The sequence below is a fragment of the Cylas formicarius genome, unplaced genomic scaffold, assembly GCF_029955315.1.
Source record: "Cylas formicarius isolate icCylForm1 unplaced genomic scaffold, icCylForm1.1 PGA_scaffold_3__17_contigs__length_32017465, whole genome shotgun sequence".
Taxonomy (NCBI): domain Eukaryota; kingdom Metazoa; phylum Arthropoda; class Insecta; order Coleoptera; family Brentidae; genus Cylas; species Cylas formicarius.
Window position 1 is genome coordinate 24,478,428 of NW_026844326.1, and position 17,870 is coordinate 24,496,297.

Consider the following 17,870-nt stretch of genomic DNA (forward strand, 5'->3'; position numbering starts at 1 on the left):
CCGCGACCACTCATTACCACGACATCATCGACATCGCTAGTCGCATACCCGGGCTTATAATAGAATTAATCGAATAAGGAGGATCAGCGATCGGTTGTCTTATCGTCGTATCTTATCGCAATAAACCCCAAAATTAGATTCGAAACGTTGTCGATCCCTCTGCGGCACATGGCGTACGATGCCTATCGAAAACGGAACCACGAAGCCGAGCGAACACAAACGACATAACCAGCATCAAATTCCAGACGGAGGATGGGGTTGGCTGGTAGTGTTCGCGTCCTTCTTCATCAACCTGGTCTCTGACGGCGTCGGATCCACGTTTGGTCTGCTTAACATTGAATTCCTTCACGAGTTCGAAACGTCCAACTCGGCCACCTCACTCATAGGAAGCCTCTTCCTCTCCGTACCCCTATTGGCCGGACCATTGGGTAGCGTTTTGGTGGACAAATACGGATGCAAGTACATGACGGTCTTGGGTGTCGTCATCAGTACCGCGGGCCTGGTGCTTAGCTCCTACGTGAAATCGATATTCTTAATGTATGTGACGTTCGGATTCGTGAGCGGGTTCGGGTTTTGCTTGTGTTACGTCACCGCGGTTGTGTCGGTGGCGTTTTGGTTCGAGAAGAAGAGGACCACCGCGCTGGGCATTGCGGCTAGCGGTACTGGTTTCGGTACGGTCATATACTCCCCCTTGGTGACGTTTCTGGTGGGGGAATACGGATGGAGGGGTACGATTTTGATATTGGCGGGGTTGTCGGCCAACATGTGCGTCAGCGGGTTGCTGATGAGGGACCCCGATTGGGTTCTCGAAGAAGATCGGTAAGGAAAACGGTGTGGGTGATTACCGAACTCGTCAAGGACGTCCCGTTCTATTTTAGCACTCGCACGTTGTGTATGGAATCCTTTAGCCCGTTTAAAATAGCTAAAACGTAGCAGTGCAGTTTAATTTTGTAATTTTCGCGTAGAAAAAATTGATGTGGATTTTTCTCATTATAGCTGGAAATCGCCGGTTACGACACAACTGATTGAAAATATCGACAATCAATTAACGACTTATTAGCATACGAAGGCTAAAAATTGCGGATTACTATAATGAGACAATAGGGTGTATCTAAATTATTATCGAACCACGTCATCGATATCATCGCAGCGAGATCTTATCTGATTACCTCCCCTCGCTAATTTGTTGCAGGGATGAAAGAGCATCACCCATCCGGCATCAGAAACGTTTAGCCCTATATATACAGTGTGTCCAAGATAAGGGTGCACAGCATGGGGATCTCGGAAACTATAAGAGATACAGTGTCGGTTAAATTAGACAAAAGTTGCGCATTTTGATACCGAACAAGATCCCGTTTTACAAATTTGAAAATTCCAAGCCGTTCCGGAAATATCCGAGAAAAACCGAAATATTGCGATTTCGTTTTTATTATTTTTTAAAGCTATTTGAAAAGATATGAAAAAACGGAAAACACTTTTCCATTGGCACTTTTTAATCTCTCCAAATTGACGTTAACAAATTTTCATTACAGCGTTTCGATTCCATGGAACCACCATCAACTTTGATTTTTCTTATGGGACGGAAAAAAAGTACACACAGTATTAGGTTGTGCTTTTCATTGCGAATTCAACGATGTACGATACAATATGGTTACTTATGTTTTTATCCAGAAAAATGGATTTTTAATACATTTCAGCATTTAAATGGAGTAGGCCATGACAAAATGACATCCAGTCAATTTCAATGACACATTAATGTTATTTGTCTTTGTTATCAGTCGATCATAAGTTTATTCCTTTAGTTATTGTTTTTGTATTTTTATTGTTGTTGTCTTTTTCTAATTTATTTTGTTCTACAATGGAGGGAGGTAATTTTACAAACGAAGAAAAATGTGATATGCTGTCTTGCTACATCTGATGCCAAAGAAATTGTGTGGAAGCCGAGCGTATGTATTCTAACAAATACCCAGAGCGGAGACAACCTGACAAGAGTATTTTTCGGCGTTTGTTATTTAATCTGAAAGAATATGGATCATTTAAGAAGCCTGCATTATCCCGACAAAAACCTTCCAATGAAGAAAACCAATACATTGTTCTACAATCTGTTATCGAAAATCCACAAACTTCTACCAGAGAAATTGAAGACCAGAATGGGGTAGCTAAATCTACAGCTCAGTTTATTTTAAGGAAAAATGAATTTAAGCCTTACAAATTCAGAATATGTCAAGGATTAAAACCGGGTGACGACGAACGACGTAGACATTTTTGTGAGTGGTATACCAGGATGTGTGATGAGAGTTTTAATTTTCCATATAAAGTGATTTGGTCTGATGAAAGTATGGTGACCAATAACGGTATTTATAACAGGCGCAATACACACTATTGGTCGCAACAAAATCCACGTGTTAATAGACTATCCAGACATCAAGTTCGCTTTGGGTTTAATATTTGGTGTGGGATTTTTGGTAGCAAGATTATAGGCCCTATTTTCTATAATAATTCCTTAACTTCCGAGCGGTACCTTGACATCTTGAGGCACGATTTAGAAGATGCCTTAGATGATTTACCGCTAGGCGCTGTGCAAGGCTGCTGGTTCCAACAAGATGGTGCCCCAGCCCATAACTCCAGAGAAGTTCGCCAATATTTAACTGAACGGTTTGATGGAAAATACATTGGGACTTACAGTGAAACTCCTTGGCCTCCAAGGTCCCCGGACTTAACTCCCTTGGACTTTTTCTTATGGGGCTACATAAAAAATGAGGTATTCAAAGAATGTTTTGACAACGAGGAACAATTACGTCAATCAGTACGAGCAGCGTTTAATAAAATTACTCCTGAAATGTTAAGTCGTGTTTTGGAGTCTACCGTGAGACGGGCGTACTTATGCCTAGAAAATGGAGGTCATTTATTCGAACATTTGTTATAGAATTTGTTTTTCATTAACTTGTTGGATTTAGTTGTTATGTTAAATGAACAGTTAGAGTTAGTAAATAAATAAACACATTAACTCGAACTTGTCAACCATTTTCTTTTGCCTTTCATCGTTCGGATCTCATGGCCTTCTACAATAAAATACTAGAAATGTATTAAAAAGCCATTTTTCTGGATAAAAACATAAGTAACCGTATTGTATCGTACATCGTTGAATTCGCAATGAAAAGCACAACCTAATACTGTGTGTACTTTTTTTCCGTCCCATAAGAAAAATCAAAGTTGATGGTGGTTCCATGGAATCGAAACGCTGGAATGAAAATTTGTTAACGTCAATTTGGAGAGATTAAAAAGTGCCAATGGAAAAGTGTTTTCCGTTTTTTCATATCTTTTCAAATAGCTTTAAAAAATAATAAAAACGAAATCGCAATATTTCGGTTTTTCTCGGATATTTCCGGAACGGCTTGGAATTTTCAAATTTGTAAAACGGGATCTTGTTCGGTATCAAAATGCGCAACTTTTGTCTAATTTAACCGACACTGTATCTCTTATAGTTTCCGAGATCCCCATGCTGTGCATCCTTATCTTGGACACACTGTATTTACTACTTTCAGAGCCTCCAAGCAAACGACAAAGAACACGGACTCATCGACGAAAAGAAGGGCAAACCGAAACTACTTATTGGAAGACGTAGCTATCGGGTTTTCCAAAAGAAGCGACCACTCGACCAAAGCACCAAAGAATATCAACAGGTGCTTCTCTGATATCGTATTACCGACCTACCTTCAAGAAAACCAAGAGGTCAGCGAATAATGGAACAGTCTTGTTATTGCAAACACGCTTTCTATTTTAAACGTTTCCAGGTGCCCCTGGAAGTGCTAAAGAATCTGAGCGAAAACGCGGAAGCCTACAACATCATCCTCGACAACTACCCCAACATAAGAACGTATAAGAGTACGTCCGATTCGAGCTTAGACAAATTCAGCGTGAACCCTGCCAAAACTCCCCCCAGAGCTCCTGTCAGGTTTTGCATGAAAGTGAAGGAAATCGAAGAGGATTCCGATTCGGACAAAGAAGCGCCGTTGTTGAGTAGAGATGAATCAACGAAGCCCAAAACGCACCCGCACCATTACCTCAGATACATCAAGTTCAAGAAGGAAGCGATGGGATATAGGAGCGCAATGTTGAATATCCACAAGTACAAGCCAACCGCTTCGAGTTGTCCCGCTTTTCTACGGAACTCTGTCCAAACGGTGTCCTCTGACGAGGACGAAGAATGGTACGACGAATACGTCGACGTCCTGAAAGACATAACACACTTTTCTCTGTTTTTGGATCTGCACTTTTTCATACTTAGTTTGTCGACGGTAATCATGTGTGTATGGTTCGTGGTGCCGTTCTTTTACTTGCCGGTTCATATGACTACGTTCGGATACAGCGATAACCAGGCGTCCTTTGCTCTGTCGGCCATCGGGTTCACCAACATCATCGGCATGGTACGGATATCGGGTACCAAAAATAAGTCCGCTAACTCTGCTTCTTCCAGGTACTACTGGGTTGGATAGGTGACCGGTTGAACTGTACGAAAATGTTCGCCGGTTGTCTGATATGTTGCGGCTTCACCTGCTGGGGATTGATGTACTTTACCGACAACTACGTCGTGTTGATAATCTTCTGCGGTCTCTTCGGTTTGTTTTTCGCCAGCTGCTACGCCTTACCGCCCACCATACTCGCGGAGTTGGTACCTCTGGATAAATTCACGATGGCTTACGGTCTGTTCCTGCTGTGCCAAGGGATTGGGAATTTGGCAGGGCCTCCAATCGCAGGTACCGCAATAGAATCAGCCCTTTTTCCTTAAGCCAAGCTTTACACGTTCTAGGGTTACTCTACGATTTGACCAAGTCGTACGAGCAGTCCTTCTACCAGGCTGCTATCTGGGTGATACTTTCGGGGCTTTTGGTGATGGCGATACCGTACACGGACAACAGGAGATTGTTCGACAAGTCTTCGAAAAGGGTGTACTGAGTATTCATGTCCCAAATTCTAAATGCAAATGGACCAATTCCTTGAAACGCATAAAGGCATTTGCTGCAGATACCTCTAGGTTACAGAATACAATAGCATTGCATAACATAATACGGGATTAAATGCTCAAATCGGTTGGGCTCAAATTTTAAGGAATCGTAGCAAAATGACGTTTAGAATGTGACATACATGCCGGCTCGTAAATATTATTAACGACCAGGCAATGGCCACTTTTTTTGTTGTAATTTATTAATTAATAATTAAGGGAAAAAAAACGGTTTGAATAGTTTTATTTTGGATTCTTATGGATCGGTTTGCTTAATCATACGTACATAATAAGTGTCTCGACGTCCTGTGCCACTCAAAAAATGTTCGCACCACGAAATAAATGGCGATTAGGAGCTCATTAACATCTAATTAAGAGACGATTTCCGAAATTACGCAGTCAGTGTTTGAGTTTCGCTTGACGAAATTTTTCAACGGCAGTCGCTAATTTTTACCACGCGGTTTGTTTTGTCAACAAAAAAAAAACGGCCGTTCCGAAGCCGCCGAAACTGGAAAGCGGCCACAACGCCGTCGACACCGCTCCGGGAAAAATGTGAACGCCAAGCAACTCGCGAAAACGGTTGAATATTCGCGTTTTCCGACCGGCGGCCACGTGATTAAACACCTTTCATTCCTGATTAGATTCGATTTGTTTAAACGGCCGACATAGTTTTTCTTCGTTTCCATTGGCGTAGTTACAAGAAAATTTTTAGTTACTTCTGGTTATTTTTTTGTTTAACTGGTTAATAGCCCGGAAATCTTGGTAAGTAGGAATATATGTTGATAATTTATTGGCTCGAGGTCGTAATTGTGGTGCAATAAAACGGCGTATAGACAGTTTAAACAAACAATCTACATTTTTAATTTATAATAGTTTACAAGGGCTTATGTCTGGTTTCTAGGAAATAAATTGATATTAAACAATGAGAAAAAGAATTTAATTATGTTTAGAACTAAAAAAATTAGGAATAGGGAGAGGTATAGAAAATATTAGTATTGTAAATAGCACTAAATTCTTAGGTTTACAAATTGACGAATTTCTTGGTTGGTCTGAACATATTGATTATCTGCTAAACAAATTAAATTCAATTTGTTATGGAATTAGAGTCGTTGCAAATTATATGAATAAGGAAACTTTAAAAATTATGTATTTTGCAAACTTTCAGTCGCGCATGAGGTATGGAATTATGTTTTGGGGGGGTAGTGGTCAACTGCAGAAAATTTTCGTGATTCAAAAGAAGACTCTTCGCACTGTCTTAAAAAATGCAATTTAGAGAGAGCTGTAGAGGGGTGTTGAAGGCTGAAGGTATTTTTGCTGTATACGCTTTATATATTTATGAAGCATTGATATTTTTTTTTAAAAATCGAAAGGACTTCGAACCACAGATATTTCATAGATATAATACCAGAACCCTAAATGTAAATTAGCCTATTCACCGTTTAACCTTAACTGAAAGGAGTGCTTATTACATGCGCCTGAGATTGTATAATAAATTACCAAATGAGGTAAAAAAAAATTGCAAATCTAAAAATCTTTAAATACACAATACAAAAGTTATTGATAGAGATAGAACCTTACTCCATAGAAGATTTTTTCTGTAATATTTAAATAATTGTTTAATTAATACGATGTGATTGAAATTGGTAACAATATCTAGTGCTCTTTCCTTTGTGTTTGGAACATTATTTTTAGGTAATGTATTTATGACACAATGTGAAATAAAGTTGATTATTATTATTATTATTATCAATGCGCCTCAGATAAGATTAGTTCCATGCTGGGGAAGTCTTCCCAACTATCTGCAAAAAATAAATTACACAGAACTCAAAAGAAGGCAGTAAAAACCATATTTACAACAATGGGATATGAAAAAATAGTGACTTTTGAACAAGTAAAATATATATATTCCATAAAAAATTAACTGTTAAAAAGTAACTTAGATATAAAGCAAGTGAAACAAATACATGTTCATAATAAAAGTAGTGCAAGTGACTTCAGAACTAATTTCTCAAAAAGTCTTCAGGTACGAAGATCGCCATTATATAGCTGTATACCAAAAGTGATTGGTAAAGCAAAAGCAATAAAACAATTTTGTCAGAAATTACAAGTATATTCGCAGTGACTATTTACCCTTTCTATTTAAAAAGACTTACATAAAATACTATACAATACAATATAATTGTTAAATTTTTATTGTAATTTAAGGCTCCGGTACAAGTTTTTAACACTGTTTTGGACTCGGTTATAAATAAATTAATTAGAAAAAAATAGCAATTTTAAATAGTTTTATATTAAATAATTGTCTTAAAAAGAGAAAAAAATTGACAATAACAGGAATTAAGGAAACGAGAAAAAACACTTAATATAAATTTTTAAATAAAGATAAACAAAATGAATAATCTTTTTTTGCTCATAATATTCGGGTTGTTTAAAAAAAAACAGATAATGAAAATAAACAACGGACAAACTAGACATAACATCCATGTGTGGAATGAATTTTATGACTTTCTCGACACATTTTCCAGTCACACTCTTTCTGCCTTTGTCGATTGTGATATTTCCAGTTATTAGTTGAACGTGAGCGAGATTTAACATGCCCATTTAAAGATACCTTATTATTTTTGATCTGGTTAAAATATTTTTAAGGTGTCACTTTCGGTTATACGAGAAATGGATGTCAAGTTGGTGATTCATTGATTCAGTTCCCCTAAAAATTTTATACATAACGTTTCACTATTTTTGAGATATTTACCTTTTTATACTTTGTAATTTCAAATGAGTGTAACAAGTTTTTTTAGTAATTTCCGTGATTAAATATTAAATAAAACTGGTTAGTGAAAAAAATAATTATTATTTTCAACAAATTAAATGGGTTTTTATCGCGTTTACCGACTAATAACGACAAGTTGGTATGTCGTTGATTAAGTATTTCCCAATAGACGTTAGTATTACCACGAAACAAAAAGAATGCGCGCGTTTCGACAGAATTCATGAATTTATATTTTGGACCGACCTGTTGATCAACCGATTTAATATGTTTTGGTTGTGATGCAATTTCACGGCGAGATACAAAGGAATTTTATCGACCTTTGCTACCGCCTCAAAATTTTAGATTAACTTTTGCCTCGGTTTTCACTACTAATTGTATCTTATGTATCAGTAGTTTATGGCCGCTGCCAATCAAGAATGAGATAAAAATGTCGGCGAACTGCCTGGTATAGTCCGTACGAAAACGTCGGTATACCTTATATTACCTTATATTACACATTTGATAATTTTGTTTTTTATATTGGCGTTACTTACAACCTATCAACAGTGCCAGACGGTTATATTTTCCATAAAAAACAATGTACTGTTCGATATTGCAATATACAGGGTGTTTAAAAAAGACGCGGCAAGATTTAAAAGGCTGATTCCTCAAATCACGGATTTGTTTGAAATTGGGAAGCGTTTTATCTAGTGGTAAGGGGCTGACTTGGCCCTAACTAAATAAAGATTAAACAGGGGGGTCCGGGTAACTTTATAAAATGTATGCCACTGAAATGAATTTAATTTCTCTGTTCTTCGTTTAAGAGATAAAAAATAAAAACTCTTATTGCATGTCCATGTATCACACCAGTATATTATGCAACAAGTGCGGTAAACGGCATTTAACTCACGAGTTTATTTGACACGAGCGAAGCGCAGAGGAGCGAGTTTTTAATAAACCAGTGAGTTAAAAAGTTTACCGAACGTGTTGCGTACTATTCTTTTTTTCTACGACCGTTCGTTTTTGGGTACATTTTTGCAAAACAAAAAGAATACATGCACTGACATGACCATCAGAATTGACAAACGTCAAAATTCATAGCGTGGGACATATCTCCGAAAAGATCCGATTGCTCCCAAATCCGTGCGGTAAAATCCCAGAAATGTCTGAAGTGGCTCGACTAAGCTGACTAAAATGCGATATTGCATAATCGTGGATCAACCGCATTGCATTTCTTTTTGACAACGGAAATCCAGAAAGAGCGTGTCCTGGTAAAAATTCCCGTCCAATTATCACTAGAAACAACGTTGCCAAGTTTCAAATAAATCCGTGACAAAAAAATTTGTATTAATTTAAAGAACATTAACTCACTGTATCTTGGAAACAATGCATTTCCGGACCTACATCAGTGGAAACTTTTTTCATAAAACGATCCGAGGAATCACCCTCTTAAATATTGCCTGGTCATTTTTAAAGGCCCTGTATATTTTTGGTGCAAAAACTGTTGATGACATACATTTGTGAACAAAAAAAAATAGTTAAAAATAATGTAAAACGTCGCAAAAAGCAATATTAACGCTTTCAAAGAAGACACTTCTTTTTTTATTGAAATCAAATTTGAATATCAAAAAATTACAAAGCCGTGGAGAAGTTTTGGACACAACGCGTTATAAGTGGTGCCCTCTATAAATAATGTTAAACTTTTGTTTGTACGTAAAAAACAAAAATCTATCCAATTTAAAATTGATAACTTATTAATTGTCATACTATTCAAAAAAAATACGTTAACTAGCAAAAGCGCTGCCAGACCAATTTAACGTATTGGAAAAAAAAGGTATATTATTGTTGTACAATATGTGCTTTGAGATATATGCGCTTTTAACATAAAAGCAATACTGAAGAATAAAATATTGTAGCGTTTATAATTTATATTTTAGGTGGCTGTGAAGTAAGCCGTCACCAAAAAAACAAAAACAAAATGTTTGTTTATAACTGACAGTGACGGTTACCGGTTATAGATTCAATAAAACTAAAGTTATTTTTATTAGAAAATGCCTTATTCTGAAAGAGAAAAACAATCAATTTTGGAAACGTTTGTTAAATTGGCTAATAGGAAACTACGTGTAATTAACCCTCGAATGCATGTTCCAGGCAAAAAAAAACTTTCATCGAATCTATGAAAAATTTCAACATCCAGTCTAGAAAGAAAGGATAGAACATTGGAAAGAAATGAAAATAGTGATTTACGGATTTTTCTAAATGTTGAAGAAAATCCCATGATAAGAAAACGCAAAATTAACGCCCAGACATCGAGAAAAAAGGGTTGAGTTTTGCGATATAATGTTGGGAAAAATTAACGAAAATGATGCTTATTTAAAAAATGTTTTTGGACCGAAGAGTCATCGTTTTCAACCAGTGATATGATAAATCGAAAAAAACAGCAGACAGAGAATTTCAGTTTCAAGGATGTCAAACTGTAAATGTGTGGTGTGTTATTTTAAACAACAGGATAATAGGTTCTCAATTCTTCGACTTTATTCTAATTCTTTATTTAAATTTTCTTCAGAACGAATTAGAAAACGATATGGACGAGCTCCCATTGGAACAATAGAAACCTTGTCTTGCAACAAGACCCCTCATTGTGTGTTAAATCAAAGGTTTAATGAATGGATTGGAATGGAACAATAAAATCGCTACTTGTCTTGACCTGACACCGATGAATGCATTTTATGGAGAACTCTAAAAAACCGTGTAAACGCAAATACCATCGAAAACACAGGGAGCATCTAAAAAACCTAATTAGAACAGGAGTTCAAATTTTAAATGAAGAATATTCACAAACTGCCGCTTTTGAAAGACTACAGAGAACATACATCAGATGGAAACTGGGAGACCAGTTGAACAATTCCATTTATAACACTAATTGCCTATATATTATATTATTACTATATTATACCTAAAATATAAGTTCTAGAACACTTTTTAATGTTTCGTATTGGTATAAAATTATGTATTAGGATATATTATACGAAATGGAGGCTGGATGTTTGTTGAAATTTTTCATAGATTCGATGAGAGTTTTTGTCTGGAACGTGGGTTAATTTTGGTTTAATATACGTTTCCAAAATTCATTGTTTTTCTCTATATATGATAAAAATAGCAGTTTTGCTAAATCTGTAAGTCTCAATGTCAGCTACAAACAAACATTTCGTTTTTTAGTGACGACCTACTTCACAGCCACCTAAGATATATTATATTAGAAAATTCTAGAATATTTGATTTTTGAATGTTGTTTTTATGTTATGTTATGTTTATATTATACCAAAAATGTATAGAATTTTTATGGAATTTTATTAAGCGTATAATATATGGGGTGTATTTATAAAAATATATTTTGCAAATAGCTTACTATTTTTTTAACAACTTTTGTATTTGACGTTTTTTCCGAAACGTTAAATAAAAAGTAAAATGATCACCCGGTACAATACCGAAGATTGTTTCCAACTGACACGTAAGTCTGTAAAATGGAACGCAGATGTTTATTATTGTTATTACTCATTCTTCATTAAATATTTAATAAAGCTACGAGGGTATTCCAAATTTCAGCTAAATTTAAACCGAACGATAAATAGAAAGTAACAAATCCCTAATTACTGAGTATAGTAAATTCGAAAATAATAATGTCAATACAAATTATCAGATTTTTAAAACGATCCTGGAAGACAGTGTCACAAGATTAGCATTTTTATGACTTATTCTTTATGAAACATATCGTTCATCTACGAGAGTGTTCCAAATTTAATAGTCCGTCTTCAGAGTCCAATTATTTCTATCTATCGATTAGAACGATAGCAAATACGTGGCGGATGGATGCTCGCCTGCGTTCTTCTATCTCCGCCGGGTTAATTCCAGGAATTAAATAAAAAATCGTCGTGAATAACATTATTACTTTGGGATTACTGGTAAATATGTATCGTTATCAGTAACGAACGTTTTGCTGCCGCCACATACGATCGAATCCCATTTAGTCGCCGTTTCGCCAGCACATCGGGCTCGACTCTTATCGGTATGTTGTTGTGCAGACCACGGTGAGCAAAAAAAAACAACAGTCGCAATGGTACTGCCCAAGGGGAACCCGCACTCGCACGGCCACTCGGAAAACGGCCACCCGCGGACCTTCCAAGGGCGCGAGTCTATCCTCGCTTCCAGGATAAGCCTCTACGTCGAAGAAAACGACACCAAAATCCCCGACGGCGGTTGGGGTTGGCTAGTGGTACTAGCCTGCACTTTCATCAACTGCGTTTCGGACGGCATCACGTGCACCTTCGGACTTCTCTATATAGACTTTTTGAATGAGTTCGGTGCGTCTAATTCAGCGACCGCTTGGATCGGAAGCCTTTACGTAGCGGTACCGCTAGTGGCGGGACCGATAGGTAGTGCCTTGGTGGATAGGTACGGGTGTAAACTGATGACAGTGGTGGGGGCAGTGATTTCTACCGTGGGGTTCATCTTAAGCACTTTCGCGAAAAACATCGTCGTGATGTACGTTACCTTCGGTTTCATAGGCGGTATAGGATTGGCTTTGTGCTACGTTACGGCTGTAGTGTCGATCGCGTTCTGGTTCGACAAGAAGAGGACGTTAGCTTTGGGGTTGGCCGCTAGCGGTTGCGGCTTTGGTACCGTCATTTACTCGCCGCTAATTACCATACTCTCGGGACAGTACGGGTGGAGGGGTACCGTACTTATATTGGCAGGATTGTTCGCCAATATGATAGTGTGCGGGTTACTCATGAGGGATCCGGATTGGGTTATAAAACAGGAGAAGGAGAGGTAAAGTAGATGAATGCTCTCGGAGCCCAAGTGTGTCCATTTGCATTATTGGATTATTGCATATGATTACTTTGTAATCCCTCTTGTCTTCCCAGCAGGGTTACATTCCGAAAAATGGTATTTTTTAATGGCACGTGAGCGTAAATATTTTATAATATACAGTGCGTCCCACTTAAGAACTGCACACTATGTACGTCTTGGTTTAGATTTTTTTTTATTGAATAAATCTCTCAAAGAACCAATAAAACCTTATGTTTCTTTTTTCGTCAACATAAGATCATGACCAATTGAGACTAATTGTTTATGTCAAATTTCGAGAAGTGTCAACCCTTTCTTATTCAGGGCTACATTAAATCTAACTACGCTAATTTCTAATTTCCATGAAGTTCGCTTAAGCCTTACTGCTGTAGAATGTTATGGTTCAATTTTGATAATTCTTTTTTGCTGGATGGATGTTACTATTCGTGTTCAGGACTACCTAAAAAAAAAAATATTTTAAACCTTGTTAATAACATTATTTTGTATGTGATTTTAAGATGTTACAAAATTTAATTATACAAATTTCAAAAATAAAAATAAAAAATACTTTTTAACGGACATTAATTTTTATCATCTTAAAATAACATCATTAATAAATCTTAATGCTCGAAAGATATAATGTAAACAAAATTAAAATATAAATTAGCGAGTAAATTTGATTGTTGAATAATCGCTTCTCCATGGCAAATTCGGTTTTACAAAGGAAGCAGTATGCCGACGTCTATCAATTTTTATTTTTCTGTTATTTTCATTATTAGATGAGAATTAAAAATCCATTTTAATTAAAAAAATACAGCGTTATAAAATCTGTTTAGTTCATATCTAATCCAAATTTGAAGAATATCGTTAGAATATTTCAGTGAAATCTATCCAACAAACAAGAATTATCAAAATTGAGCCATAATAGTATATTATGCAACAAGTGCGGTAAACGGCATTTGACTCACGAGTTTATTTGACACGAGCGGAGCGAGTTTTTAACAAACGAGTGAGTTAAAAAGTTTACCGAACATGTTGCATACTATACTTTTTCTACGACCGTTAGTTTTTCGGTACATTTTAGCAAAACACGAATACATTCACTCTCATGACTGTCAGAATTGACAAACGTCAAAATTTAAAGCGTGGGAAATATCTCCGAAAACATCCGATTGCTGCCAAACCCGTGCGGTAAAATCCCGGAAATGTCCGAAGTGGCTCGGATTCGTGTGAAACTGACGTGGTAAAGTGACGCGTCCCGCACGCTAGATCGGTGGGTAATTGGGTATTTTACAGACGGGAGTAGAAAAACAAACATTCTACAGAAGTAATGCTTAAGCGAGGCGCTCGCCATATTTTGAGTACCCTGTATTCGAACTTCATGGAAATTAGTATAGTTAGGTTTAATGGCAGTCCTGAATAAGAATTCGTTGACATTTTATTCTTAATAGCCCGATATTTGACATTAAAAATTAATCCCAGTTAGTCATGACTTCAGATTGATGTAATAAGAAACATGAGGTAATCGAAGATTTTACAATGATGTACAGCCTTAGGCGGGGCGCAAACAATATTTCAAACATCCTGTATTGAACATTATAACTTCTTAAGTGGGACACACTATGTAATGCTTCTAAATTCAGCCAGAAAAACATCATATTTATACGCTAAAAGAAGTCAGATTAAAACTAAGGACAAATAATTACTTGAGGCTTAAGCGTTAACGAAGATCTGGACCGAAGTATTTTTAGACAACAAAGTGGTACTGTGTCAAAAGCTTTCTTAATGCGAGAGAGTTATAAATAAATCATTATTGAACTGTAAACATTCCATAGGCGTGATGGTACCTGTTTAAAATATTTTCGCCTTATTCTTAGGCATTAATTTTCTTTAGTTTTTACCAGTTACACTGCATTTTATATTGCGCATGGCGCTGCCGATTTGGATCAGCTGTGCAAGAAAGGGGGACGAACAATATGCGTTGAAGTCGAAGAAATGTTCGTAGAGCTCTGTGCTTCTTAAAGTGTAAAGTTGGAAAAATATACAGTCCATTCAATGTCAGTGGGGAGGCCATAAGCTCGACAGAGCGGCAAGTAAATCCAAAAATAGCTATGATGATTATCAAGGGCCCGAGAGTGACAGTTAGTAGTAGAGTAGTTGCCCTACCTGTGAGTTATAGTTTTAAATTAGAATTATAGAATATAGTTTAGATATTATAATTTAGATATAGTTCAGATTTTTTGATCCCGGATTCTGCACGAGAACAAAGTTTTGAAAATTAAATGCGTCAAAAAATGCACATTTTACTATAATTATAATTAACACCATAGTATATAATAAAACATGGTATAATTTCTTTCTGTAAGCGCTTCCAAAAAATGACTTTGAAGAACCGAAAGGACAGGAAAAGTCTAAATTCTCGAAATAACAACCCCTTTTTAATATCAATAAGAAATATTTTCCAAAACGATATGAAGTTCCATAACGGAAAAATGTTGATACTGATACAGAAGTTCAGTAACATGATGACCTCATTAACTGTTTTTAGTCATCGCGTAGTTATATGGTTTTACATATTGTGGATCGAAATTCAAGTTGGGAGAAAATTTACAGTTTAGTTCATTCCCATCATTTCCGCATTTAGATTGGCTGCCGAACGAGCAAACAAGGACCCAGAATCAAGACGTGGCAAGAAAGTCAGCGACGTCAAGTACGTCTTGGAAAATGTCAAGACCGTGGTTAACATCAATGAAAAGGGCAGGTTCCATTCGGTAGTCAACTTGCCCACGTATCTCCATGATCAAACGGAGGTGAGAGTGTTACAAAAACCGTAAATCACCACTGATACAACTGTCTTCTCAGATACCCTTGGAGGTGTTAAAGAACCTAAGCAACGACAAGCACCTATACCAGATCATTTTGGTGAACTACCCCAACTTGCTATCCAGTAGCAGTCATTCAGATACAGGTCCAGATCGTTTGGCAGCCGACGCTTCTTTGGTGACCACTAGGGTACCAGTGCGACTCTCGATGAAACTGAAGCCCATACAAGAACCTGAGAGACAGCTAACGGCCAACCATAATGGTGTGGACGCACCGCTCATAAGAAGAATCTCCTCCAAAGCGAAAATACAGTCCAGCCAGCACCTACACCACAGTTACCTCAAAAACATAAGGCCCAAGACCGGATCTGTGGGGTGCAATGGCGCCATGCTCAATATCCACAAGTACAAGTTGACCGCGTCGAGCTGTCCGGATTTTTCGAAGGATGAGATCGACACGCCCCCAAAATCAGAGGTAAGCTTGCTCCTTCCTTACTACAATTCTGAACGACAAGGCATTCGTTACTTCCAGAAGTGGTACGACGAATTCCTGGGGGTACTCCAAGACCTCACCAGTTTCGACCTCTTTGCTGACTTTCACTTTTTCCTCCTGAGCATCGCCACCATAATAATGAACACTTGGTTCGTCGTACCGCACTTCTATCTCGCGGATCACATGGTAAAGTGCAAGTACGAGGACTACCAGGTATCGCTGGTGATTTCGATCATAGGCGGCACCAACGTTCTCGGAATGGTAAGGCTTCACAGGTACATCATCATGCGATGAACGTTTGAATACTCCAACTACTGTTCCAGGTGATACTGGGCTGGCTGGGCGATAAAATAGAAACCACCAAACTGTACACGCTGTGCCTGATAATGAGCGGAGGTTCCATAGTCGTCATGAAAATGTTCACTACCAGCTACGTTCTGCTCATTATATCAGGGGCAGCTTTCGGTTTGTTTTACGCGAGTTGTCATTCGCTAACTCCGGCCATTACGGCGAAACTCGTACCGCTCGATACCTTCGCCAAAGCGTACGGCTTGAGCTTGCTGTGCCAGGGGATCGGAAAGCTAACGGGACCGCCCCTTGCTGGTAAATTACCAGGTCGGGTTTGCCCATATTTATTGATATCGGCTTCCTTTTGTAGGTATGCTTTTTGATTTGACGAATTCTTACAGTCAGCCGTTTTATCAGGCAGCGTTTTGGATTACGCTGTCGGGACTTCTCATCGGCATCATTCCCTACACGAAAACGAGGAAGTTGTGCGGGTAGGGGCGGTACCGTCGCCAATGAGACTGTTTTTCCTTTTAATGTGTAATATATATGTATAGTAATAAACTTGTTTTAGTAAAATTCGAAGTTTATGAGTTTTTATTTCGAATACGGAGTTTAGTTGTTTTTATTTAATTGTAAAGTATTATTTTCTTTGCCATACACGTTAATAGTAATGACAGATAACTGTCATCAGAGATCCTTGCGGCTTTTGATGGCAAATTATAACCAACCTAATTTAGAATGGTTTACTCACAGAAGTCCAACTAAAAGATACTGTATAAGTCATTCATAAAATTGCTGTTATGATTCCAATATAGGCGTTTATTCAGAGATTAATGCGGGCGAATTGTTGTTTAAATATGAACTACGTAAGGTGGGGGAAAATAGTTTCCGAGAGAGACAACCAATCATTGGCGTGTGGGAATTATACTGTAACAATATTAAAATCTTGACAAATACACTACAAATAGGTAAATTAAACAAACTTGACACACTTTTAGAGACAATGTAAATCGGATCTGTTGCCTTTGAGCTGTTTTTGTAAATCTACAATAGATTTACGAGAACGAGAACAAGACAATAAGTACACCCGCACACTTGAGAATTAAAACTTCGTAGTTCTTTGCAAAACGCACAGTATTGCGGCAATTTTGCTATTAATATTTGTAATAGCAATTTTTGAAAACACACCGAAAACTAAATAAAAAAACCTATTTTTTTAAAGAAACTTCCACAGGCTACCGTAATACTATTTACAAAACTTCTGGATTCCTTCTGCGTCGGTTTTTGTTGAAGCAAACTTGGTAACGTTTCGCCAGTCATCCTGTTGGCTTCATCAGACCATAACTGAAACTGATTAGTTTTATTAATTTTTGAATGACTCAACCACAACCGACGCAGGAGAAATCCAAAAGTTTTGTAAATAGTAACACATTTTCATTTTCAAAATGTCACTTTTTTTACAAAGCAAGCTAATTACAAGTAGTACAACGTGCACTTGAAATTAAGTTTAAAAACTCGGATACGTTGGTGTTCTAACATTGTCAAAATTAAAAAAATACATTTCCTACAAACCACATCGCTATTGTTAAAAGAATTACTATTTTTCATTTTAATGGGCAATGTTTAAGTATTAGCAAGAAATTTTGTTAACGCATATTGAGTTAGGTT

General features: G+C 37.2%; 2 protein-coding genes across 5 annotated transcripts; both read left to right on the plus strand.

Annotated features, from left to right (window-relative positions):
* The first annotated feature begins 25 nt into the window (after positions 1–25).
* Positions 26–5,326, plus strand: LOC132699642 (monocarboxylate transporter 12-like). 3 transcript variants are annotated; one of them, XM_060666478.1, is made up of 7 exons: positions 26–819; positions 1,193–1,246; positions 3,546–3,732; positions 3,795–4,210; positions 4,289–4,427; positions 4,478–4,757; positions 4,811–5,326. In XM_060666478.1, the coding sequence occupies exons 1-7, from the start codon at positions 179–181 to the stop codon at positions 4,954–4,956; spliced, it is 1,863 nt and encodes a 620-aa protein (XP_060522461.1). In that variant the 5' UTR covers positions 26–178; the 3' UTR covers positions 4,957–5,326. The 3 variants fall into 3 exon arrangements, with proteins under 3 accessions (XP_060522461.1, XP_060522458.1, XP_060522459.1); XM_060666475.1 differs by having other exon boundaries at positions 3,795–4,427; XM_060666476.1 differs by lacking the exon at positions 1,193–1,246 and having other exon boundaries at positions 3,795–4,427.
* Positions 5,327–5,338: 12 nt separating this feature from the next.
* Positions 5,339–16,778, plus strand: LOC132699641 (monocarboxylate transporter 9-like). Of its 2 annotated transcripts, XM_060666473.1 has the most exons (7): positions 5,350–5,764; positions 11,834–12,581; positions 15,244–15,409; positions 15,462–15,896; positions 15,954–16,175; positions 16,238–16,517; positions 16,573–16,778. In XM_060666473.1, the coding sequence occupies exons 2-7, from the start codon at positions 11,866–11,868 to the stop codon at positions 16,695–16,697; spliced, it is 1,944 nt and encodes a 647-aa protein (XP_060522456.1). In that variant the 5' UTR covers positions 5,350–5,764; positions 11,834–11,865; the 3' UTR covers positions 16,698–16,778. The 2 variants fall into 2 exon arrangements, with proteins under 2 accessions (XP_060522457.1, XP_060522456.1); XM_060666474.1 differs by lacking the exon at positions 16,573–16,778 and having other exon boundaries at positions 5,339–5,764; positions 15,954–16,189; positions 16,238–16,359.
* Positions 16,779–17,870: the final 1,092 nt, after the last annotated feature.

Coding starts and splice junctions, on each gene's coding strand:
- LOC132699642 (XM_060666475.1), top strand. CDS start 179: ATGCCTATCGAAAACGGAACCACGAAGCCGAGCGAACACAAACGACAT. Junction 1,247..3,545: donor CGTTTAGCCCTATATATACA/GTGTGTCCAAGA, acceptor TACTACTTTCAG/AGCCTCCAAGCAAACGACAA. Junction 3,733..3,794: donor ACCTTCAAGAAAACCAAGAG/GTCAGCGAATAA, acceptor AAACGTTTCCAG/GTGCCCCTGGAAGTGCTAAA.
- LOC132699641 (XM_060666473.1), top strand. CDS start 11,866: ATGGTACTGCCCAAGGGGAACCCGCACTCGCACGGCCACTCGGAAAAC. Junction 15,410..15,461: donor ATCTCCATGATCAAACGGAG/GTGAGAGTGTTA, acceptor CTGTCTTCTCAG/ATACCCTTGGAGGTGTTAAA. Junction 16,176..16,237: donor GCACCAACGTTCTCGGAATG/GTAAGGCTTCAC, acceptor CTACTGTTCCAG/GTGATACTGGGCTGGCTGGG.